The sequence below is a fragment of the Mustela lutreola genome, chromosome X (genome assembly GCF_030435805.1).
Source record: "Mustela lutreola isolate mMusLut2 chromosome X, mMusLut2.pri, whole genome shotgun sequence".
Taxonomy (NCBI): Eukaryota; Metazoa; Chordata; class Mammalia; order Carnivora; family Mustelidae; genus Mustela; species Mustela lutreola.
In genome coordinates, this window is record NC_081308.1 from 98,525,436 (window position 1) to 98,551,186 (window position 25,751).

The 25,751-nt window shown below is 33.8% G+C and overlaps 1 protein-coding gene across 1 annotated transcript in view; it reads left to right on the forward strand.

Moving 5' to 3' along the window:
• Nucleotides 1–4,567: 4,567 nt before the first annotated feature.
• Nucleotides 4,568–25,751, forward strand: part of HTR2C (5-hydroxytryptamine receptor 2C) — a 159,144-nt gene continuing 137,960 nt past the window's right edge. The window contains exons 1-2 of the mRNA XM_059156829.1: nucleotides 4,568–4,602; nucleotides 9,692–10,005. Coding sequence (XP_059012812.1) covers nucleotides 4,568–4,602; nucleotides 9,692–10,005 — 349 coding nt within the window. The remainder of the gene's footprint in view (nucleotides 4,603–9,691; nucleotides 10,006–25,751) is intronic.

The following is a 25,751-nucleotide window of genomic DNA, read 5'->3' on the forward strand; positions in this document are numbered from 1 at the left end:
CAAAATGTAAATCTGTGCCACATTAACATGGTCTTCTGAGGAGATATCTGAACATCTCTAACTAATCCACTTTTTACCTAGTAAAAACTAGATATCAGTTTATCTAGTTTAGAATCCTTAGTCCATAATTTCTGAACAATGGAAACTGCCAAAAATTAAACCTCTACATTTATTATTAATTATAAAATTCTTAAATGCTTTATTATAAAAAGCCAGACAAGAATGATCTCAGTTGACTGCCTCTTCTATAGTTTTTTAAAACATTTGGTGTCAGACTTCATCTCTTCATTATAAGAGAAAATACGCTGCTTCATCATTTTAATCAGCTCATGGGATTTGAAGAAATCTCACGTAAATTATGTTTTTTAATGGGATAACCGATTACTTCCAAATTTTGTTAAAGCATCAGGTAGAAACACTGGCACTTTCTTACTATTTTTATCAGTATTATGTTTAACCAGGTCTGGAAAAGAATGGCTAGGAAACAGTTTGAGGACAGGAAATGTGATTGAAACACGACCAATCTTTCTTCCGTGTCAAACGGTAGGAAAGATAATAGTAAAAACAAATCATAAATGGCTAGCTTTTTGAGATGCAAGGAAATGTCTGGGATTTTTTTTGGGGGGGGGATTTTGATAAAGTCATAGAGTTGTCTTTCTCCAAACACAATTTAGATAAAACCACAGTTCAATCTCATTCTTTAGGATCTTTTCACTTCACACCTTAAACCTCAAGCCTCTCCCTGCCCTTCCATCAGTCAAGGACCCCAGAACTTGGCTAAGGAATGTGGGAGTTACATGGAAAGTACATCTTCATGGCTCCTTCTCTCAAAAATTTGTCTTTAGCACATATTTAGCACACATCTGCCTCTGCTGCTTTGGACATACCCTTTGAACATATTCCTTTTCCTCACCCATGACCTCCTCTTGTCTGGATGGTCCTCTTCTCTCCCCTTCATCCAATTTCATCCTAGACCCTTTGTACACGACTTTTTTGAAATGGTGCTAAGGTCACTGGCAATCTTCTTTTGGACAAGTCGCACAGTATGACTCTGCTCCTTCTCAGAACAGTCTCCCTTGTCATTTTCCTTTTTGCCTATTCTTTCCATTTCTTCATTTTTCCTGTTCTCCAACTTAATGTCTACTCGCTACTGGTGTAACACTTGACTCTTAAACCTAATCCCCAATGATGACTTTACTAGAGTCCAAATCTTGGGGTTTTCTTTGTTGTTTGCATCTCCCAATATGGAGCCACGAGAAAGTTCTTTCATAAGCTAAATTTAAAATGTGTAAGACTGAGATAACATGCAAAAGTGATTTCCCTTTCTCATCTTGGTAGTCTTTCACAAATGAGCATAAAGTATTCTATAGACCACAAGGATGGCCATAGATCCCTCACTACTTGAAGGGCAAATGGGCATGGAAAACTAGGTATCCCTTAAAGAAAATATAGCACTGGTTTCCAAGCAAACCATCAAATTATTGTCCAATGAATGAAGGAAGTGTATATGTACATATGTATATGTATGATTTAACCTGTGATTTACTTTATATGTATAATACTTCGACATTGTTACATGACCAAACATAGTTTCTAGGAGAACCATGTAAATTCTCATTTAAAATGAATCACTCTACCAGTGATTTTTTTCTTAATTCTTTAAAATACAAGTCTTCTCAAATTTGAGCACTTAAATTCCCAGGTATTGTTTTTCTGTTCAACAATGATGAGGATTCCATTATGAAAGATTAACAGAGTCTGAGAGGTTTGCAGATCAGAGTGTTTAATTAGTGTTGCTTTGTATGGGTTTTTTGTTGTTGTTGTTTCTCTTATTTTTGTTTGTTTGTGTCTTTTAACTTATCTTATCCAAGACTTTAGGAGGTTTTGTAGAAGTACCCACAGAACATTTCTCATTGCAAAATATCACCACAGTGTCTTAGCCCTTTGGGGAAACATGTAATGTAACATTACTTACTTTACATAATTTATATATAATTTATTCCTGTCTATCAAATCATAGTTCTAAGCTTTTACCGCCAATCAAGGGGCATTTTCTAACCAGTTTAATCATGTTTCAAAAAAATACAAATTTTAATAGTACAGAAAGATATTATTTTGCCCCCAAGGTACTTTTGTTAATAAATTGAAGATCTGTTTACACAATATACTTTTGTGATTATTACTTAGTCTCCTCAATTAACAAAATCAGAAGTTAGGATATTTGTTGTTTTCTTGTTTATATTTCACAGGAAAATGTACATATAAAAAAGATGACAACACTGATTAAATTTTAAAGAAACACGGTGTTTTGAGTAACAATAATGCGATTCTACTATGGCTGAGAATATGGAAGATACAATGTTTAATAAGATGATTATCATATCAAGCTATAGCAAATGCAATTTCAAATGATTTGTTATAATCTACTCAAATGAAATATATTTTACTTTGAAACTTTTAAATTATATTAATTTTTAAACACTTGAAAAGTAAAAATTAAAAACAATTTTTGTATTTTAATACTGGGAAAAGAAGAATTTTAGTATTTGTAGAAGCAAAATAAGACCTTCTTGTCTCTCTGTACCATTTTTTTTCTTCTGTCACTTATTTCCAGACCTCCCAAGAAAAGGGATTTATGCATTGTCTGGCAGCATTTTATGGGATAAAAACGGTATAACTAATGATCTAGAGAATGTCACTTTATCTCTTCCATGGAATATTTTCTTTCTGGACACTGGAGGCCATACTTTATGCATTATTCTAGTGAAAAAGAAAGTATATTTCTGCGTAGGTAACACTGATAGAACTCACAAGTGAGATGTGGGGGACAAGAAGAGAGAATAAATTAAATTCATAGAGCTTGATGACTAGAATAATAGTACTATTAATGAGATGGGAAACATAGGGAGGTACAATTTGTTCCAGTAAAATTTTATTTCCAAATTTCTAACAGGAACTAGAAAACACTAGAAGAGATTATCAACACATTTTTTTTTTACATTCCTTGAAAATATCTTCAAATTAGACAGAACAGATGATTTTTCAATGTTATTCCACATTCTCAAGCTATTGAAGTCTCTCTCCCCCTCCCCCAGAGCATCTACATTTTTCTCATTGACAGCCCACTGCATACAAACCTAACATCACAATCCTGACTCTTGTAAAAGCCTATGATCCCAGAAATTCAGAATTTCAGTTAGATGTTTGGTGCAGGAAGATAGTATAATCAAAATCCTAAAATTGAAGATCTAGAAAACCAAGAATAGAGGACAGAGAGATTTACCCACTTTGTTTCTAGTTAGGAATCTCCTGGCAGTAAAAAAACAAAAAAACAAAAAACAAACAAACAAACAAAAAAAGGGTTTCTATGTTAATCACTAGAATTTACACTAAGTATTCATTCAATATCAATGTAAAGATTGATAGTGACATGTGCCACTCTGATGCACTCCTTTGTGGCAATAACATCTTTAGAGAGTGGCACATGTCACTATCAATCTTTACATTGACATTGGCGAACATTCTAGCATACTGAATATAGTGAGTGCTAATTGCTAAATAATTGGCTACAGAAATAGTTGGTGGGGTTTTGCAAATGATTCCTTGAAAAGTAGCCTATAGAAATTAAAAGCATTCTCTCTGAAATTCTTTGATAAGTTGTTTGGAGAGTTTTCATGTTTCCTTCCTAATACCTTTAGGATGTATTGTCACCTCTTAATCAATAAAAGAAATTAAGGTTTTTGTTTGCATCATCTTGTGCAACTGACCTTTTGTTTGCATTTTTAGCATTCTTCCATGTGCCCTGAACTATAATTACCTGTAGGATACTAACAAGCTGGTACATAGGGTGTTTGCTATATTTAATATAGTAAACCTCATCAACTCATTTATTTTGATATAAACATGGTGCTGCCCTCTAGAGAATATTTTTGGTTAATGCAAAAGTATAAATAAAACTATGTAAATGCAGATTGCTTCACTTTGAAGAAAATAAATAAGAAATGTACAGAATGTGTTCACTTAATAGAAATACTTACAACTTATTTTAGTTTCCCGTGTTTTTATAAGATGAAACCTTTGTATTTTATACATGTTGCTTAATTATTACATCACAAACTTTCTCCAAATGGTTTGTCGATTAAGCATATATTCTTAATTTTTTCTAAAAGCACTTTTTTAAAGCTTTGTGTACTCTAAGAAGTTTCAGTAGAAGCCCCATATGAGTAAAGTGTGTACAAGAAATTTTAGAAAAACTTTAAAAAAAAGGAAAGAAAAAGAACTATGATGGTTGTATATTGGTAAATAAATGAAAAATAGTTCTCTGCCATTTTTTATCACTTAAATTATATAACATGCTTACCTGTTTGCTAAATTTTGTACTATTGTTTCTTAACACTTAATATATTTAAGCTTATTTAATTGGCTGTTATGAAGTTATTTGGACTTTTAACTAATTTTCTTTTTCTTTTTTTTTTCTCTCTCCCCAGAAAGGATGGAATTATGAATCCAATCTGTTACAATTCCTCTTCAAAATTTTAAACTTTGGTTGCTTAACACCGAAGCAATCATGGTGAACCTGAGGAAAGCGGTGCATTCGTTCCTGTAAGGATGTTATTTTTTTTAAAAGTTAACTTTTTTATGATAGCTTGAACAAAAATGTTAAAGAGGTTTTTCTATGATCACTCAGCTATGTTTGCCTCAATTTGCAGCCCATAGACTAACATAATGCATGTTCCCTGTTCAAAAATAACTGGAAAAAAACCCCAATAACTTAGACTTCAGTTAAACAGAACTGCTCATGTATTCAAATAAATATATGGCAATTATATCTTAAATTCAAAAATAATTCCAATGTTCTTGGCTCCTTTCTCCATGGTTAAAATGTAAAAATGAGAAAGGTTCTTTTCTTGTTTTGCCTTTTTCTTCCTGCATGAACTAAACAGCCAAAAGGACAAGATGTTTCTGGTTTTATAAAGAATGGTTGAATAAGAAGTCAGAGAGTAGAGGTTGGGTGATGTCGCTAGGCAGAGGAAAACAATGGCATCTTCCAAAGTCTTGATACAATGATCCAGTAGTTCAGGTCAATAGAATATCACATAAAGGAGAAAAGAATTGGATTCAAGTACTGAGCAATTCTAAATGTAATTGAATCCAGGTATATCTTCTTTTTAACTTAATAAATGTTGGGTTGGTCTCCTCCAAACCCACTCTTTGAGGAATGGGACATGGAAAAAAGATCCAGCGCTCTGTAAATTCTAATCAGTTCCAGTTGAGAAACCTTGAATCCCCTTGCTCCTATAGTCTCCTCCATCAGTCCTGTAAAAGAGCTCACCCAAGAAAAAGTTTGTGGAGTAGTAGAGATATAAAATACACCAACACTGGATCCTCCACAATATGCAATATACTCCACCACAGCCCATCTTGGATGTCCTGGTACATTGTGCTGATGGTAGTCTCAGTGATGTGTGATTCCAAGAGAACAACACCAGACAGGAAAAGGAAAGGATGAAGGATAGTGATAAAGAAGGGAAGGGGTTCCTGGATGGTGCAGTCAGTTAAGTGACCAACTCTTGATTTGGGCTCTGGTCATGATCTCAGAGTTGTGAGACCCAGCCCTGCATTGGATGGATGGTAATTCACCTCTTCTAAAAGCACCCGTTGTCATATGCCATGCAAGAATGCAGTCCCAAGGGGCGCCTGGGTGGCTCAGTGGATTAAGCCGCTGCCTTCGGCTCAGGTCATGATCTCAGGGTCCTGGGATCAAGCCCCGCATCGGGCTCTCTGCTCAGCAGGGAGCCTGCTTCCCCCTCTGTCTCTGCCTGCCTCTCTGCCTACTTGTGATCTCTCTCTCTGTCAAATAAAATAAAATAAAATCTTAAAAAAAAAAAAAAAAAAATTTAAAAAAAAAAAAAAAAAAAAAAAAAAAGAATGCAGTCCCAAGATTGAGTCCTGCATCGGGCTCCCTGTTCAGCAGGGAGTCTGCTTCTCCCTCTGACCCTCGCCCCCTCTCATCCTCTCTCTCTCTCTCTCATTCTCTCTCTCAAATAAAAAAAAAAAAATTTAAAACTAAATGAAAAAATAAAACATACACTCTTTCAAATCAAAGTATCATTTTGGTTACTAGGAACATTACATTATATGTTTGTTAAACCTTTAGTACCAATGAATAAATTGGTTGTATTGTTCAGGGAGAAACTGTAGTTTTTGTGTACATATTTTATGAGACTTCGGTGGGCTTAATAACAATTAACTTAAGGTTAAGACCTATATTATTCTTCTTTTATAAAAAGGACTGTATATATTTCATGAAGCATGTAAATATCAGAAGTTAGGTTTAATTATAATATAGCCAATTTCTGATTACAAAACGATAGAAAATAAGATTGACCTTTAATAAAAAAATTATAATACTTTGCCCATAGTAACACCCAGTAAGAATGTATTAAATTTAATTGAGTTGAAACCAGGAAACTGAAGTAAATACTCTTTTAGGATCTTTCCAGTAACATTATTTTATAATTCACAATAGGTATATTTAGATTCTGTAAGCTTCCTCAGTAATTAAGTATTTGTCTCATGGACTCTTTCATGAAAATTAAAAATAATATCTGGCCAGCAGATAACCAATCCCAAATAAAACACTCAAATTTTAAAATTGATAATTGTCCAAAAGTATTTCATGTATTTTTTACATGCAATTTTATCCTGCATTCCTCTAACACTTTTAAAGATTTTTTAAAATTAATTTATTAGAGAGAGAGAGCGCACAATTGGCGTGAAAGGGCAGAGGGAGAGGGAGCCCAACACAGGGCCTGATCCCAGCATCCTGAGATCATGACGCAAGCCAAAGGCATACACTTGACCAACTAAACCACCCAGGTGTCCCTCTGTCATTTTTAGAGAAATATACAAAAGGACTTTGATGTTTTTATAACTTGCTTAGAAAATTCAAGTTGGATGCATATTCTATTAGGACCTTATTCTCTGAAGGATAAATATATTTATTTTCTATACTTGACAATTGAAGATGAAACATTTTACTATGAGCATAAACTTTTACAGGACTAGCTGAGATAATCAGCAGCTAATTTAAACTAGATTTTTTTTTTAAATGCTAGAAGGACACGTTCTTCATCAGATAAGCCAGAAAAGACCCAGATTTAAAATTATTGTCTGAGATACTTTTTGCATAAATTAGTATCTTATTACAATAAAATCAGGATTTAAATTATCACCAATTGTGAAATACATGAGTCATGGTATAGCTAACATAAACTATTTTTGTTTAACTTTTAAGGCAAAAGGAAAGTAAGCCCCAATATTTACTGAGGGCCTCTTATGACATAGGTATAATTTTCAGGACTTTATATCTATCATTTAATCTTCCCAACAATCACATGATAGGTATTACAGATGAAGAAACTGATGCTCTGAGAGGTTAAGTGACTGATCAAAAAATCATTGAGGTCATGAAGTTAGGAAATTGATCACATGCCCAATGCAGCAAATATAGTGACAGAATAATCAAAGCCGAGAGCAAATAACTTGCTTCTATTTATTTGGTCCTTTATTTTAATAATTTCTACTTGCATTCATCACAGATTACTTATGATACAGTTTTTTGAAGCATATATAACCTTAACTTATTTTTATGTTCCAGAAAATAGAATTTGCTGATTATTTGATACAATAATTTACTGATTATTTGATAAAAATTACTATGTATATCACCACCTGCGTGTTGCTTAGAATGTCAGGTAACTTCGACTAATATGGAAGTTATTTTAAGCAAGATGATTAAAATATTAGTTTTCTACCCTCTGTAGAATGAGAAAGTCAAAATATTTTCATAATTTCTTCATTATCTTAAAAGACATAAAAGTATATTACCAAGATATTAAGAGAAATAATTTTTAAATAATCCAAAAAATTATTACAGTATTTTACTTGAATTTTGAAACATGAATAGTTTTTCAGGCCAAGCATTCCAGTGTAAGTTAGAAAGTGTGGTGTATGTGCATGTATGTGTGTATAATGTTGTAGTTATGATATCATTATGCTATCATAATCATCCAGTTTTACTACAGTAAATTTCTCTGATAATTGATAATAAATGATAAGCTAATCAAATCACACATGTATTTTCTCTGTATAGAGGGAACATTTTTAGTTCAAAGAAAAAGTGAATAAGATAATGAAATAAAATCATGTATGTGAAGAACTCAGACTATAGATGTTTTAATGTCATGTGTTCGATCTCCCCAATTCCAGAAAGACCCTTACTTCAACAGTCTTGCAAAAAAAAAAAAAAAATTATTCAGCATATAATTGTATGAGTAGAGAAAATGTCCTCCTCTACAAATAATAACAAGGTTTAACAACCACTACCTGTAGTGTAGTTGCTGCTTAATATTTATAAAATAACTACTACTGAATATACAATACACAAAAACATTTTCAATAATAATTTTGTTTTTATGCAGGAAATAATAAATATGCCTATCTTTCTTATCTATTTCATTAATAAAAATAAATATTAGTTTTATTAAATCCTTTAGGAACACACACTTTGAGAGGACACTTAATATATGTAACCTGAATAAATCCCACACCACTATGGGGGAAGTTGATTTGGGATGCACAAAACATAGCCATGTCCGCTTCTCCTACATTGTTTGCCACCTGTCCTGATATTCTTACTAGTAGAGTCTATGAAAGTACCTTCCTGAGAGAGGCACAGTTTAAATGACTTAAGAGACTTTGCATCCAACACAGGAAAAGCAGCAAACCCATAGGAATTCATCAGCACCACAAATCAATCATTTTCTGGCCTAGAACAGGGCCCAGAAAACATAGGACTGAAATGAGAAGAGTGTCAGATAGAAGGAAGATTTACAGCACAGATATTAATATGTATGGGCCAGCCTAGACTCTGTAGCTGTGAGAAGGTAAAAAGAGTGTTAGAAAGAAATGAATATGCGCTATGGCCCAAACCCACGGTGCCTCTTCTAACCTCTTCCCTGAAGTTTGTCTGATGACAACTTATTCCTTCTTAGCTTTAGATTAAAAAAGGCAATGGTGCAATTTTCTTGTCAGAGCACTGGGTGCTTAAAGGAAAATCTCTCTTCATTCTGTTGTCAGTTGTCTCAGAAGGGATCAAGAAGAAATTAATATTGAAAAAATATAAAAATAGACCCTTAGAGCAAATCAAACAACACTGTGGCTTCATGTTGCTTGTATAAAGTAACAGTTTAAAATACAGGCTTTGAAATCACTAGGACGTGGTTATGGACCTTGTCCCTGCCACTTACTGGCTGTTCTTCCTTGAGAAAGTTACTTAACCTCTCTGAACCTCAGACTCATCATTTGCATAATGAATATAAACCAATACTGACCTCATGAGGTTGTTGTGTGTGATCAAATGATAATACATATATGCAATTTTATAATACAGATAATTTTTAGTTATGTATATCTAGATCTATATATAGATATAGATATCTCCATAAACTAAGTGTCTGACTCATAATATTCCTTGGATAGAAAAAATAGTGAGATTTAATTAAGGTAGTAGAAATGATGACAGTGATGTGATAAGAGCTGCTAAAGGAAAAGCAATTATTTTGTATAAGTAGTTTATTGATATAAACAACGTAATATGTATCTGATTTTTTTTTTCTTCATTTTTCAGTGTGCACCTAATTGGCCTACTGGTTTGGCAATGCGATATTTCTGTGAGCCCTGTTGCAGCTCTAGTAACTGACATTTTCAATACCTCCGATGGTGGACGCTTCAAATTCCCAGACGGGGTACAAAACTGGCCAGCACTTTCAATCGTCATTATAATAATCTTGACAATAGGTGGCAACATTCTCGTTATCATGGCAGTAAGCTTGGAAAAGAAACTGCACAATGCCACCAACTATTTCTTAATGTCCCTAGCCATTGCTGATATGCTAGTGGGACTACTTGTCATGCCACTGTCTCTGCTTGCAATCCTTTATGGTAAGTACAATTTTATTAGTTTTTTTTTTAATCCCAGATTATATCCTAATTTATGTCAAGTATCATAGTAAACATTCATAGAGTTAATCATTTTACTTATATCATTTGGAAAATGATGAAAAAAGTAAATTGTGTGACAGAAGAATTTGATGTGTTTATCATATTATTAAATAAATCAGTAGCAGAGTCTTCAAAAAGCAAAACAGACATTTTACAATATATTAAAATCATGCACAAACACTCTATTGCTCAGTCTCACTTATAAACAATGATAGTTGCCTTAATGTATACAATGGGACAGTGAGACATGTTCTCATGTGACAGTGACAGTGAGAAACATGTTCTCACCTCTGTGTTCTGGGGGATGGGAGTACACATACTTAGTATCATCTCTTACACAAAGAAAGAAAAAGAGACTCCTCATCCTTAATAAATGTATTTTAAGTAATCGCTTTAAATGTTGGCAAACTAAGTGCTTGGCATATAATATGCACTCAATAATAGCTATTCTTTATGGGGTCTACAATTTATGTTTTCACAAGGTGATGGGGATAACTAATTAATTAATAATTATATAAGTGCAAGGTCACATTATCACAATAAAACTCAGGCATTCAGAATTTTTATAATATTGATTTTAGAGAAGTTTTTTATTTTCCTTTTCATACTCTGCTATCCCTTTGCCTTATTTATGTCACATTTTATTTTTTTTACTCAAGTGTAATTAACATACAGTGTTATATTAGTTTCAGATGTACAATACAATGATTCAGCAATTCTATAAATGTCTCAGGGCTCATCAAGATAATGGGAGGGAGACAAACCATAAGTGACTCTTAATCTCACAAAACAAACTGAGGGTTGCTGGGGGGAAGGGGGTGGGGTTATGGACATTGGGGCGGGTATGTGCTATGGTGAGTGCTGTGAAGTGTGTAAACCTGGCGATTCACAGACCTGTACCCCTGGGGATAAAAATATATGTTCATAAAAAATAAATTTAAAAAGAAAAAAAAAGATAATGGTACTCTTACTCCCCTTCATCTATTTTACCCATCCCACCACTCACCTCTCCTCTGGCAAATACCAGCTTATTCTCTGTATTTGAGTCTTTTTTTTTTTTAATGTGTCTTTTTTTCTCCTTTGTTTTGTTTCTTACATTCCACATATGAGTGAAATCATATGGCATCTGACTTTCTCTGACTTCAACTAGCATTATATCTTCTAGGTCCATGGTATGGTTGCAGATTTCAGGACTTCATTCTTTTTTTATAGCTGAGTAATTTTCCATTATATATGCCATATTTTCTCTTTTCATTCAACTCTCTATGGTCACTTGGGTTGCTTCTGTATTTGGGCTAGTGTAAACAATGCTGCAATACACATTGGGATGTATGTATATATTTGAATTAGTGTTTTCATTTTCTCGGGGTAAATATCCAGTAGTGGAATTACTGGATCATATGATAATTCCATTTTTAATTTTAAACATAAAGAAAAAATCTTCAGGAATTTCAGGCAAAAATAAGAAAAAGTACACAAGAGTAAGAGAATTAGAATGACTTCACAATTAACAAAAATAAACCATAGTAATAGAAGCAATATTATTCAAAAAGTTAACCATTCTAAGGAACTCTTTCAAAGGCAACTCTATAAAGAAAGAAAACAGATCACTAGTTTCAAGTGGTTTAAGGTGGAAGGATGACTGAAAAGGGGTATTTATTTTGGTATATGTTGATGTGGTGGTTTTATATATATATATATATGTATATACACATATATGTAAATTATACATATATGTAAATTATACATATATAATGTAAATATATATATAAATTCTTAAAATTTGAAAAGCTATAAATTCTAGTGTGCAGTTTTAAAAAGGTAAATTTTACTGTATGTAAAGTATACCTTAAATTAAAAAGTGGAAAAACATACTCAGAGTTTGAAATGAAGATTTCTACATCCAGACATGCTAGCCATGCAGGCTATAAAAAGTTGAGATTTTGAACTCAGAGAATTCTGAACCCATTAAGCCCTTCTTAAGAAATCAAATAGTAGATGAGATTCAACTAACAAAGGAATGACTGGGAAAATTTCATCCAAAAGACTAATGATGAGCATTTAATATGGGTAATTTTAGAGCTAAGACAAAAATAGAAGTGCTATAAGAGTAGAATACTGTTATATGTTATAAAACATCTATTATGTAATATAAACTCTAAAAAATTAACAAAAATGCAACTAAAATTAGGAGGAGAATAGAAAGGAAAAGAGGAAGAGGAAAGTAAAATAATTTTATTGATTTTTCTATAAACAAAAGGTGGGAGTTAAATGATACCGTAAAAAATTGGCAAACCAGAAAGTAATAGCTTTAATAAGAAAACAGTGGTTTAAGGGCATTAAACATGATATAAATAAAACATGATATAAATGTGATATTCAAGTTCACTACTAAAATAAAAAACAAATCTTCCAAAACCCCAAAAGAAATATAATTAATAAAAGAGCAAAAAAAATCAATTAGAAGAACAAACACAAGAAAATATAACATTATGCCCTCAACATTACACCATGATGTAACATGACAGAGGAAAACAAATATATTGGTAGCAGCAGTAAACGTGAATGAACCTAAAACATGACTACAAATAAAAGATCTTTAATATGCCTTAAAAAGAAAGGCCCAACTATATTCTCTATTCAAGAGAAGACCTTAAAACCCAGTGATTCATAATTGTTAAAAATAAAGGGATGAGCAAAAGTGCACTGAGTAAATGGAAATGAGAAAACAAATTGTGATTTAATACCTAACAAAGTAAATTTCGAGTGAAAACAGCAACAAGAGTAAAAAAGAAGGATGCTTATTTATGATAAAAGCCCCAATTAACAACAAAGATATAGAAGTTAAGAATACCTATGTCACCAATAACACAGCAACGGTCTGTATAAAGCAAAAACCAAAGAACATGGAAGGACACATTTATTTATTTATTTTTAATTACATTTATTTATTTTCAGCATAACAGTATTCATTATTTTTGCACCACACCCAGTGCTCCATGCAATCTGTGCCCTCTATAATACCCACCACCTGGTACCCCAACCTCCCACCCCCCCACCACTTCATTCCCCTCAGATTGTTTTTCAGAGTCCATAGTCTCTCATGGTTCACCTCCCCTTCCAATTTCCCCCCACTCCCTTCTACTCTCCAAGTCCCCATGTCCACCATGATATTTGTTATGCTCCACAAGGGAAGGACACATTTATAAATACATTCTACTAATGGGAGATTTTAACACATCATACTCAGTATAAGAAAGATTGGGCAAAAAAATAAAAAGGATATAGATCTTATGAAGGTGTGCTGAACTTTATACTCTTATCAAAGAGAGTATACCTTCTTTGTAGGTGCACATGGTACATGCACAAAAATTAATAAAAATACTCGACCACAAAGAAAATATTAGAAAAGTAAAAATATTACCCAAAGTGCTTTCTGATTAAGAAGGCAATAATATTAGAAAAATTAACAAAAGTTTAAAGACCATCTCAGGCTGAAATTATGACAAATGTTTAAACAACTCTTGAGGGGCACCTGGGTAGCTCAGTTAAGGGTCTGCCTTCAGCTCAAGTCATGATCACAGGGTCCTGGGATGGAGCCCCACATTGGGCTCTCTGCTCAATGGGGAGTCTGCTTCTCCCTCTCTCACTCTCCCTGTGCTCTCCCTTCCTCTCTCCCTCTATCTCTCTTATTCATTCTCTCTCTCAAATAAATTCATAAAATCTTTGAAAAATAAGCTCTTGATCAAAAGGAGAAATGTAGACTGAAATTACAGATTTCTTTAGAAATATGACAGCATAAACACTACATATCAAAGTCTAAATAATAATACTTAAAGCAGTGATCAGTGGAAAATTCATATCCCTAATCACATTTATCAGTAAAAATGAAAGCATATAAATGAATTAAATTCCCAGAAAAACAACCTTGGAAAAAAACATAAACTATAAAGTAAACCAAAAGAAAGCACGAAGAAAAAAAAAAAGGAAGAGAAAAGTAGAAATTGACTACAGAATAAAAAACAATAGATCTAATGAATAAATCAATCTTGGTTTTTTAAAAAAAATTTTGTTAAACAAAATAAAAACTCATCAGCTAACTTTAAAAAAAGGAAAAAAGCATGTATAAAATGAGATACCACAAGGAGAATAACTGAAGAAAATACATTTTTTAAATCATGAGATTACTTTGTAGATTTATATGCAAATTAATTCAGAGCATTAAAAATAGGTAATTTCCCAAGTTGAATAATCTAATTATAATGAGCAGATGACCTAAATAGATATTTCTTCAAACAAGACAAACAGATGTTCAGCAGCTACATAAAAATATGCTCAATATCACTAATCATCAGAAAAATGCAAATCAAAACCATGATGAGATATTACCTTATACCTGTCAGAATGGCCAGAATCAAAAAAGACAAGAAATAACAAGTGTTGGTGAGGATGTAGAAAAAAAGGAAACTGTATGCACTGTTGGTGGGAATATAAATGGTATAACCACTTGTAAACCAGTACAGAGGTTCCTAAAACAATTAAAAATAGAAATATCATATGAGCCAATAATTCCACTACTGGGCATTTATTGAAAAAAATAAAAAACACTAATTCAAAAAGAGACACATACTCATGGGCTTCCTGCACCATTATTTACAATAGCCAAGATAAGGAAGCATATCTCTATGTTCTTCCAAAATTAATGTAACAATTAGTTCAATTCCAATAAAAATGACAAGATTTATTTTTTTAAAAGCATATTGTCTCAAAAACACTTAACATAAGAGCTACCCTCTTAAAAAATTTTTAAGTGTATAATACATTATTATTGACTAAAGTTACAATGATGTATAGCAGGTATCTACAGCTTACTCATTTTAACTGAAACTTTATATATTTTGGTAAGTGCCCATTTTCCCTTCCCGCAGTCTCCTGGCAACCACCGTTGTACTCTTTGATTCTATGAATTTGACTACTTTAGATACCTCATATATAAGTGAAATCATGCGGTATTTGTTTTTTTGTGACTGTTTTATTTTTCACTTAGCATAATGTCCTCCATGTTTATCCATGTGGTCACATATTGCAGATTTTTCTTCTTTTTTAAAGCTAAATAGTATTTTGTTGAATGTAGTATATATTATATATCTATAAATTACACATATATTTATATTACATTTTTTTCATTCATCTGTTGATGGACATTCAGGTTGCATCCACATCTTGGCTACTGTAAACAGTTGCAATGAACATAGGAGTGCTAATATCTCTTCAAGATCCTGATTTCAATTCTTTTGGATAATATCCAAAAGTGGGATTGTTGTATTATATAACAGCTCTATTTTTAATTTTTGAGGATCCTTCATAGTGTTTTCCATAGCAGCTGCACCATCTTGTATTCCCACCAACAGTGTGCAGGAGTTCCCTTTTCTCCACATCATACCAATACTTGCTATTTCTTGTCTTAATTAACCATTCTGATAGGGTGAGGTGATAATCTCATTTTGGTTTTGATCTGCATTTATCTGATGATGAGTGATGTTAAGTATATTTTCACATGGATATTATCCATTTGTAAGTCATGTTTGGTCAAATGTCTATGCAAGTGCTTTGCCCATTTTCTAGATTATTACAGTTTGTTTGTTTGTTTTTTACTTGAGTTGTATGACTTCTGTATATATTTTGGAGATTAACCCTTTATCAGATATATGACTTGCACACTTTTGTTCCTTCCCCTTTCATAGGTTGTCTTTTCACCCTGTGATGGTTTCTTTTGCTCTGTAGAAGCTTTATTTATTCTTTTGTTGTTGCCTATGCTTTTGATGTCATATTCATAAAATCGTTGCCAAGACCAACATCATGAAGATTTTCCCCTACGCTTTCTTCGGAGAGTTTTATAGTTTCAGGTCTTATGTTTGTGTCTTTCCAAAGCTTTTTTTTATGATGTTAGATGAGTCGATATTAAAGTTCATTTACAAAAATTAAACATGCAAGAATAGCTTGAAAAAACTGAAAGAGAAGAGCTATGCAAGAGGAATAGCACTAGGAGATATTTAAACATATTATAAAGCCTTTACCATTTAAAGTGTATCATTGGACCTTACATAGACAAACAAGGGGAATATAGTAGAAAATCTAAAATAGACCCTAGTACAAATGGATATGTACTATATGATAAAAGTATCATTCAAAATCACTGGGAAATGTTTTAGGCTAACAATATAGCCATTTGGAAAAAGATAAAATTTGATTTTGCCACATGCCAAATATATAAACAAACTCTAAATGGATCAGAAATCTAATTTTAAAAACGAAACCATACAAGTACTGGAAGAAAAGAAAAGTGAATTCATCTATAACTGAGGTATTTGGAAAGGATTTTTAACTATGACTCAAGATTCAGATGTGGTAAAGCAAAAGATAGTTATCTTGGTATAATTACAATAATACATGGCAAAAGCATTAGTAGCAATGTTCCAAAACAAACAGCAAACTCAGAGAAAATATTTGCAATGCTTATCACAGATAAAGGGCTAATATCCCTAATATATAAAGAATTTTTAAAAACTGAGGTAAATGGGGCATTTGTGTGGCTCAGCTGTTGAGTGTCTGTCTTTGGCTCAGGTCATGATCCCAGGGTCCTGGGATCAAGCCTCACGTCAGGATCCTTCTCCCTCTCCCATTCCTCCCGCTTCTGTTCCTTCTCTTGCTCTCTCTCTCTCTCTGTCAAATAAATAAATAAATAATCGTTTAAAAAATTTAAAAAAATGAAAACTGAGGTAAAAAGATCCAGCACTCCATAGGAAAAAAGGAGCTGAAGATATGAGTAGGTTGTTGTGATTTTTTTAAATATATTTTAAAACATCGTGAATGTTTGAATTATATATACACAGTGATATATACAGTCCTTAAATATGTGACAGTGCTTAGCTTCAATCATTGTAAGAGAAATGCAAAATAAATGACACTGTGATACCATTTTTTACTTATCAGATTGGCAAAATTTATTTTATTCATTATTTTTAAATTTATTTTTAAATTCACATATACCTAACATATAGTGTTATGTTAATTTCAGATAGACAATGTAATGATTCAACAATTCTATACATTACTCGGTGCTCATCATGATGTATACCCTTAATCTTTATCTATTTCAACCATCCCCTCTCCCCTATCCCCCTGGTAAATATCTGACCTTTTTATTTGTCTCTTCCTTTCTTTCCTAGTTTTCTGTTTCTTCATTTCCACATTTGAGTGAAATCATATGACATTCCTCTTTTTCTGACTGACTTATTTCACTTAGTATTACACCATCTAGATGCATCCATGTTGTTGCAAATACAAATTGGCAAAATTTTAAAAGCTTGACATGGCACTGCAGCAAGACACAGGCATTCTCATATATTAGCGGTGGGAATGCCAGTTGGTACAGTAATTATAGAGAGGAATTTGGCAATACTGAACAAAATTACATATTTTACATTTTAGCTCAGCAAATCACCCTCTAAAAATTTCCCTGGATAATAAACCTCTGATAAAACAAAAATATACATGTATAATGTCATTCATATGAGGATTGCTTGTCATTGCAACATGTTTGAAACAACCTATGTACCCATACAAAAGAGGTTAATTAAATGTACTATAGAATGTACCTAATGGAGTACCATGAAACTATTAACAGGAATAAGAAAGTTTTCTATTAACTAATATGGAGCAATTTCCAACATATATTATCATGTGAAAAAAGCAAAATGCAAAAGAGAAGATAGGGCATACTATCTATGTAAGAAAACATACAAATACAAAAATATACACATATCTTATTTTTGTAAAAAATAAACACAGAATAGTTAAATGAGAAGCTAATAATGAGATTTATTACCTTCAGGGGGAAGGTAGAAACTGGAAACAGAGGTTCGGGTTGGAGAATTATACTTCTCTGAATACACATCTTAGATAATTTTGACTTCAGAAACTGTGCTAATATTTTAGATTTATATTTTTATTTATAAAAAATAAAGACAGAGAAAACTCTAAAATAGATTATGAACAGAGTCAAATGAACTTAACTCTATTTGAAATCAATAATAACTACATTGAGTAGAGAGTACAAAAATAACCCTAACCGTTTTAACTTTAAAGTACAATTTTTGTCTTATAAACACAATGGAAAACTAAAGAAAATGTAAACGAATGAATTGTAGTATTGGGTTTTATCTTACCAGAGGTACACAATGCCAATTCTGAAACTACTTCCTTTGTATTCTGGGATAGGATAAGTGTACAAGTATCCTGAGGATAATAGAAACCAAATTTCTCACTGTTGCATCAGGAAACTGAAAACTTGGAAGGGGGAAGCAAGTAATGAATCCTGTGGTGTCAGATTAATTTTCATGATATTGGTATGAATTCATGGAGAAAATGAATATTAAAAATAGTATTAGTAATTAAATATATGTAATATATGTATAATTTTGTGAATATGTGTGTACTTTGATTTATTTTCTATCTCTGTCTATTAAGAGGACCTAAAAGCAACAACACATGAGTAGCAGCAAGCACAAATGGGAATAGACATTCCTTGGAGAAATGAGGCCCAGAGCAAGAATACTATAACAAGACTGGAACATTTTTTGAGCTAGAAAATAAGGAAGTGCTCAAAGAATGATGAGACTGTATCTTTTTAAAAGCACAGAAGCTAGCTTAATGGGGCCCCTTCATCAAATCTTGGAACATTTGAACATTAAAATGGATAATGAGGGGCGCCTGGGGGACTCAGTGGGTTAAAGCCTCTGCCTTCAGCTCAGGTCATGATCTCAGGGTCCTGAGATTGAGCCCCACATAGGGCTCTCTGCTCAGCAGGGAGCCTGCTTCCCCCTCTCTCTCTGCCTGCCTCTCTGCCTCCTTGTGATCTCTGTCAAATAAATAAATAAATAAATCTTTAAAATAAAATAAAATAAAATGGATAATAAGAGTTCTGATGCCAACAAAAATAAAGTAAGCCCACTAAGGACTCCATCTTTTGCTATATTCCTTTTAATAATTCTGAAAAAATTTCAAAAGCAACTGCGTAAGAACTCAGAAAAATAAACAGAAGCAGCCAGATTGGGAGGGAAATCAAAACTTAGAAATATAACCTGTGGGGGGGGTGAGATTTTCATTTTTCCCCCTCTTTTTTTTTTTTTAAAGATTCTATTTATTTATTTGACAGAGAGAGAGAACACAAGCCGAGGGAGTAGGAGTCAGAGAAGCAAGCTCCCCCATGTGGGACTCGATCCTAGGACCCCTAGAACCCCTAGGATTCTGGGATCATGACCTGAGCCAAAGGCAGATGCTGAACATCTGAGCCACCCAGGCTCCCTTATCCCTCTTTTCTCTAGCAGCTTTACCCCAAGATCAGTACCCAGTCACATAGCTACACGGTGGTAGTACAGGAGTGGCTGAAACTCTTATGGATACCCAATCTCTCTGGCCAGGATAACAGGCAACAGAAGCCCCAGAAGCCAAATATCATTGAAATATTTTTCCCCTCCTTTTTTCATGTCCTGGCTTTGCCAGAGGGTCTAGGACCATGCTCTGAGTAACATGTGTGTGGGACAGACTCAAAGCAGCATAGGCAAAGGTTCTGTAAACAAAAGATACTGAATCCTTGACCCACAGACATGAACACTAAGTCTGAACCTAATTAGTTTGATTGCCTAGTAAACCAAACAAGTAAACAGAATCAGCATTCTTGAGAGGATTTTAACAGGACCCAGAGTCTACAAAATATAATACTCAACATGTCCATGATGCAATACAAAATTACTTGACATGAAAAAATCCAGGAAATATTAAAAATTTTTAAAGGAAATGACCATCAACACATGCAAAACCTCAAATTACCTAGGTGTTGGAAATATCAGACAAAGTTTTTTTGCTCTGTGTAGTATATTTAATATATATACATATATATATATATGTATATATATATAATGGATAGAAATGAAGTATGGAAGTTCTTAATAAAGAAAGAGGAGCTATGGAAAAGAAGAAACTAAAAAATTGAATATTTTACAGGAAAATCCAGTACCTGGATTTCTTTTTAAAGGATAGGTTCAATAACAGAACAGAGATAACAAAGAGTCAGGGAACTTGAAGATGAATTAATACAAATCATCTAAATTAAAGTATAGAGAGAAAAACTGAAGAAAAATGAACAAGACCTAAAGAACCTATGAGACTCTAAGAAACTGTAGAGTATTTGTGTCACTAAAGTCTTCAAAGGAGAGGAGAAAAAGATTGGTACAGGGAAATAATTAAACAAAAAATAACCAATTATTTTCTAAATTTTATGAAAGACACAAATTTAGAGATTCGAGACATTCATCAAACCTCAAAGAAAAACTACACCAACACATCATAATCAATATTGCTATATACCAGCAATAAAAAAGAATGAACTATTGATAAATAACACACAAAATATGAATGAACCCTAAGTAATTCAACTGAGTAAAAAGAGTCACACAAAAAAAGAGTACATGCTCCTTAAGCCCATTTATATAAAATTCTGGAAAATGCAAACCAATCTTGAGTGTCAGGAAAAAAAGACCAGTGGTTGCTAGGGACCAATGAGAACGGAGTGTACAGATGAAAATGATTATTAAATGGCATGAAGAAAATTGGAGGCATAATGAATAGGTCTATTATCTTGATAGTAGTGATTATTGCACAAGTGTGTGTGCCCGTGTGTGTGTGTGAAAGCATATCAAATTGTGTATTTAAATATATACAGTTTTTCATTTGTCAATTATGCCTCAAAGCTGTTAAAAACTATAAGATGCAACTAATGTAGTGCTTAGGGGAAGATTTATGGCATTAAATACTTATCTTAAACAAATGAGAACGGTCTCAAAGTAATCAACTAACCTTCCATTTTAAGAAACTAAGAAATGAAGAGCAAATTAAATTCAAAGCAAGCAGAAGGAAGGAATTAACAAAGTTCAGAGCTGAAATCAGGAAGATTAAAAATTGGAAAGTAACAGAGAAAAACCAGTGAAACCCAAAGCTGGTTCTTTTATAAGATTCATGAAAATGATAAATCCCTAGCCAGACTGATCAAGGAAAAAAAGACAGACAACTCAAATTACCACTATCACTTATGAGAGAGGAGCATCACTATAAAACTTATAGACATTAAAATATGGTAACAGAATATTATGAAAAACTTTATGCCTATCAGTACAACAACTTACATGAAATACTCATTCTCTTAAAGACAAATTGCCAAAATCACTGAAGAAAAAAATAGTTAACCTGCATAGTCCTATTAAAAAAGCAGAATCTATAACATTTACTCTGGTATTTTCCAAATAATTTCTTCTTTTCTGACTCTTTTTCCATCCTGTATTCCTGTCATTGCATGTGCATTAAAAAATATATATATATATATTTGCTTGAGAGAGAGAAAGAGGGAGAGAGGGAGAAGCAGCCTACTCCCACTCTGCCCCAAGCAGGGAGCCCGATGCCGGGTTCGATTCCAGGATCCTGGGATCATGACCTGAGCTGAAGGCAGACATCTAACCAACTGAGCCACCCAGGCGCCCCTGCATGTGCATTTGAGGTGTCTTCTTTAGCTGGTTCTATATTCCATTATTTTGAAGAAATTAGAATATGTATCTAAGATCTGTGTAGACAAATCAATTATATAAAGCTATGTTGTTTGGCTTGTCAATACTGTCTAGAGCTGAGTCTTTATGAAAGTTGCAGAACATATAATTAATTGTTTGTAGCTTTATAGGAAGTACAGTAACCACAGCTAACACTTGTTGAATATTTTCTATGTGCCAGGCACTGTTTTAAGCACTTTACATGTATTAAATCATTTAATTTTCAGAAACCGTATGACTGAGATACAGTTAACACCTAAATTTACATATGATGGAACAGAGGGACAGGATTATTATGTAACTCACAAAATGTTACATAGTTAGGCTATTATAGAGTAGAGATTTAAACTGAGACTTTCCAGAAGTGCCTGGGTGGCTCAATGAGTGAAACGTCTGCCTTCAGCTCAGGTCATGATCCCAGGGGACTGAAGCCAACATTGGGCTCCCTGCTTAGCAGAGAGCCTGCTGCTCCTTCTCCCTCTGCCTGCGGTTCTGCCTACCTGTGCTCTCTATCTCTCTGTCAAATAAAGAAAATCTTAAAAAGCAAACAAACAAACAAACAAACAAAAACTGAGACTGTCTGGCTTTAGAGTCTATGTTCTTATACACTACAATAGATAACAGAGAAGATATAGCCCCCTTGGTCAAAGAGGCAAGAGTAAAAGCAAAAAATCCAAGTAATACCTTCAAAGGAAAGTGGCAGACATGATATAAAAACACCAACATGTCCAGTTGTAGTTATGCAGCAAAATATATACACATCAGATCAGCAGGTAATAAGACTAGGGATGTGTGATATGATTGGACTAACTAGAGCTGAGGAAGGATAGTTCAGGAAGACTTCACAGAAATAATGACACTAGCCAAATTTTGAGTATAGAGGTGAGTATATTATGTCACGACCTTAACAGTTGTGGCAATTTTTAATTCTCACAAAAATCTGATTTTATAGATACAGAAATGGAAGATCATTCAACAGCCATTTTTTGAACACCTACTACGTGCCAAGCACTAATCTCAATCTGTCGCCAGTGCACAAAACAGTAACAAAAACTTTCCATCTCGAAGGCTCAGGAGCCTAACTAAAGTTTAGTCAAGAAAAGAATCTTTGTCACCTCATGCCATTTACCTACCCTTTGCTTAGGCTTTGACTTCCCCAAGGTCACATGGCTGGACTAGTAGATTCTGATATCCATTTCATTTTTCATTATATCGTTTTGACACTCACAAATTACTTTAAAACACCAGGACAGTTTTGCTTTATTTTGTTTGGGGGGGTGCATATAAATTGAATTAGAGGAAAATTTGAAATCAAGTTGTTTCCAAGAACATCAAGATAGTCAGCCTGCTGGTTTTTAAAAGTGCATCAAGGTATTGGCAGTAACTAAGGCAGTTCTGTGAATAGATTCAGTGCCTCAAATGTTCATTTGATGTCCAAGACCTCTGTTTATCAATGAGGTATTTAGTTCACAATATGCTTCAAAATATTCTTAAGATTTATTTATTTGAAAGAGAAAGAAAAAGAGAGAGAGCACGTCATAGGGAGAGAGAGAGAGAGAATCTCAAGCAGATGCCCCGCTGAACTTGGGGTTGGGGGGGGTGCCTCGCTCTCATGACCTCAAGATCACAATCCATGCCAAAATTAAGAGGCCAAGACTGAGCCACCCAGATACCCCCAAAGTTATTATTCTCCCATAAATATGTAAAGTGTTTTTTTTTTTTTTTGCATTGGTGAACTTCTATAGTGACCTCATGTCTCAAGTTAAAAAGTATTGTTATTGCTATAAATTTCTTCCTCCCTTGAAACCATTGCTGACTCCAAATGTCTGGGAAGATCTGCTGTGGTAATAGGTAGGATTTGGCCCTTCATGTCTGGATATAAAAGAGACGTTATTCATAGGGCGTAATTAATTAATGCACGTGAAAACTCTCAAGTTCAGGCATGCATGTTCCCAGCTTCCCAATTCTTTCCAAATAGTTTTTCATCCCGTACTCACTTGGACTCAACTTTTATTTTTAAAATGGAACTACTTGCAAAGGGATTAAGTACACAAAACTTAAGAGATGTTAAATGGAGACCTGGGAACAGGCATCAGAATTTTCAAATTGCTAATGCAAGTGAGCACACACTATTAAATTTGATAAAGTTCAGTCAGGTTTCAGGGTAATGATACAGAAACTCATGGGCTTTAGATGTTTAAGCCAGGAATCATTCAGAATGAAATGCAGCAATTAAATCGGAAGTTTTCAGATTGAGTATCTTAGACACCACGTATTTATTTTAGCACAGCAGAGCAGTGCATAATTGAGAAAAAAATTCAAATGTATCTGAAAGTTCATTATGTAATTTATGAAAATCTCAATATCTCTTATGCTATAACCTTCAGTTCTACTTAGAGGATGATTATTTTCATCTGTCCATTATTAGGTTACCCTCAGATCCACCCCCAAGCCAGAGAGCAGTGTTCTCTAGGTACCTTTTATTTCCCCCAAAAGAATGCAATGTGCCCTCTGGGCGACTACTCTCGAATTTTAAGGCTCATGATACAGAACTGATTGACTAATGCAATATGCCTAGGAGCACCATAAACACACATCAGTTGACAATTATGAGTTGAGTACTATTTCTGCATGTAGATTGGCAAAATGCTTGAGGGCCATAGAGTTTAAATATGTAGCACTAAAGTCACAAGTACTCATATCCTAGTCCTCACAATCAACTCTCTTAACCCAAGTCTTCATTCCAAATTATCTCTAAGTTCCATCAGAGCAATAACATATTCCAGATTCCTCTTTAAAAAAGTACTTGCAGTATCATGTCATATTTAATGACACAAAAATTTTAAAAATACATGGTTCAGGGATAAGATGTAGTAGACTCATTTTCCTGGTTACTTTCTTCTAAATACAACTAAATACCCTGGAAAGGATTTGACAATTATAAAAGGATTCTAAAAGCACAAAGAAGACTAGGGAACTCAGTACTTGAAGAATGACATGGCAGTGACTTTCCTGGGGTTTCTTTTTATCTCCTATATATTGTACTCTTGGATACTGGAGAGGACTATAACTCGGGATCTTCAACAGGCAGGGACAAATGAACAAAGCAAAACAGGGACTTAGCAAGTAATCCCATACCCAGTGACAGGGCAGGTTCATCTGCCCACAGCAGTGGAAGCAGTGGAACCTGGGTGCAAGACTAAAGCTGTTCCCCCACGATTAGGAACAAGGAAAGGATATCTGCTCTTAGGACAGTTACAAAACACAGTACTGTAACTTTTGCCCACTATGGTAAGACAGTAAAAGAAAGGCATATACATTAGAAAGAGAGCAGTAAAACTGTTCTCATTTGCAGATGTCTTGGTTGTCTGTGTAGAAAATCCCAAAGACTCTGCAAATAAAACTCCTAGAATGAATAAAGAAGCTGAGCAAGGCTGCAGAATACAAGATTGATGCACAAAAGTCAACCACATTTTCAGACAAACAATAAACATGTGGAACCTGAAATTAAAATTCAGTATCATTTACAATTGCTCAATAGAAAATAAAATGCTCAGGTCCAAATGTAATAAAAACATGTATTTGTACACCTAATGTTACAAAATGTTGATGAAAGAAATCAAAGACCTAAGTAAGTCAGGAGACATATCCTGTTCAGAGATTGGAAGATGCAACATAGTAGAGATGCCAAGTTTGTCAGGGCTGCCATAACAAAGCACCACAGACCTGGCAGCTAGCACAACAGAAATGTATTTCCTCATGTCAAGGCTGAAAGTCAGAGGTCAGGAGGTCAGCAGGGTTGGTTTCCTCCTAGGCCTCTTCCCTTGGCTTGCAGATGGCTGCTTTGTAGCTGTGTCCTCACCCAGCTGTGCCTTGCACTGGGTTGAAATTCCCTCTCCTTAGGGACACCAGTCATATTGGATGAAGGCCCATTCTAACCTAAAGACCTCATTTCAACTTCATTATCATCTTAAAGGCCATCTCTCCAAACACAGTCACCTTCTGAGGTACTGGAGACGTCAACATATA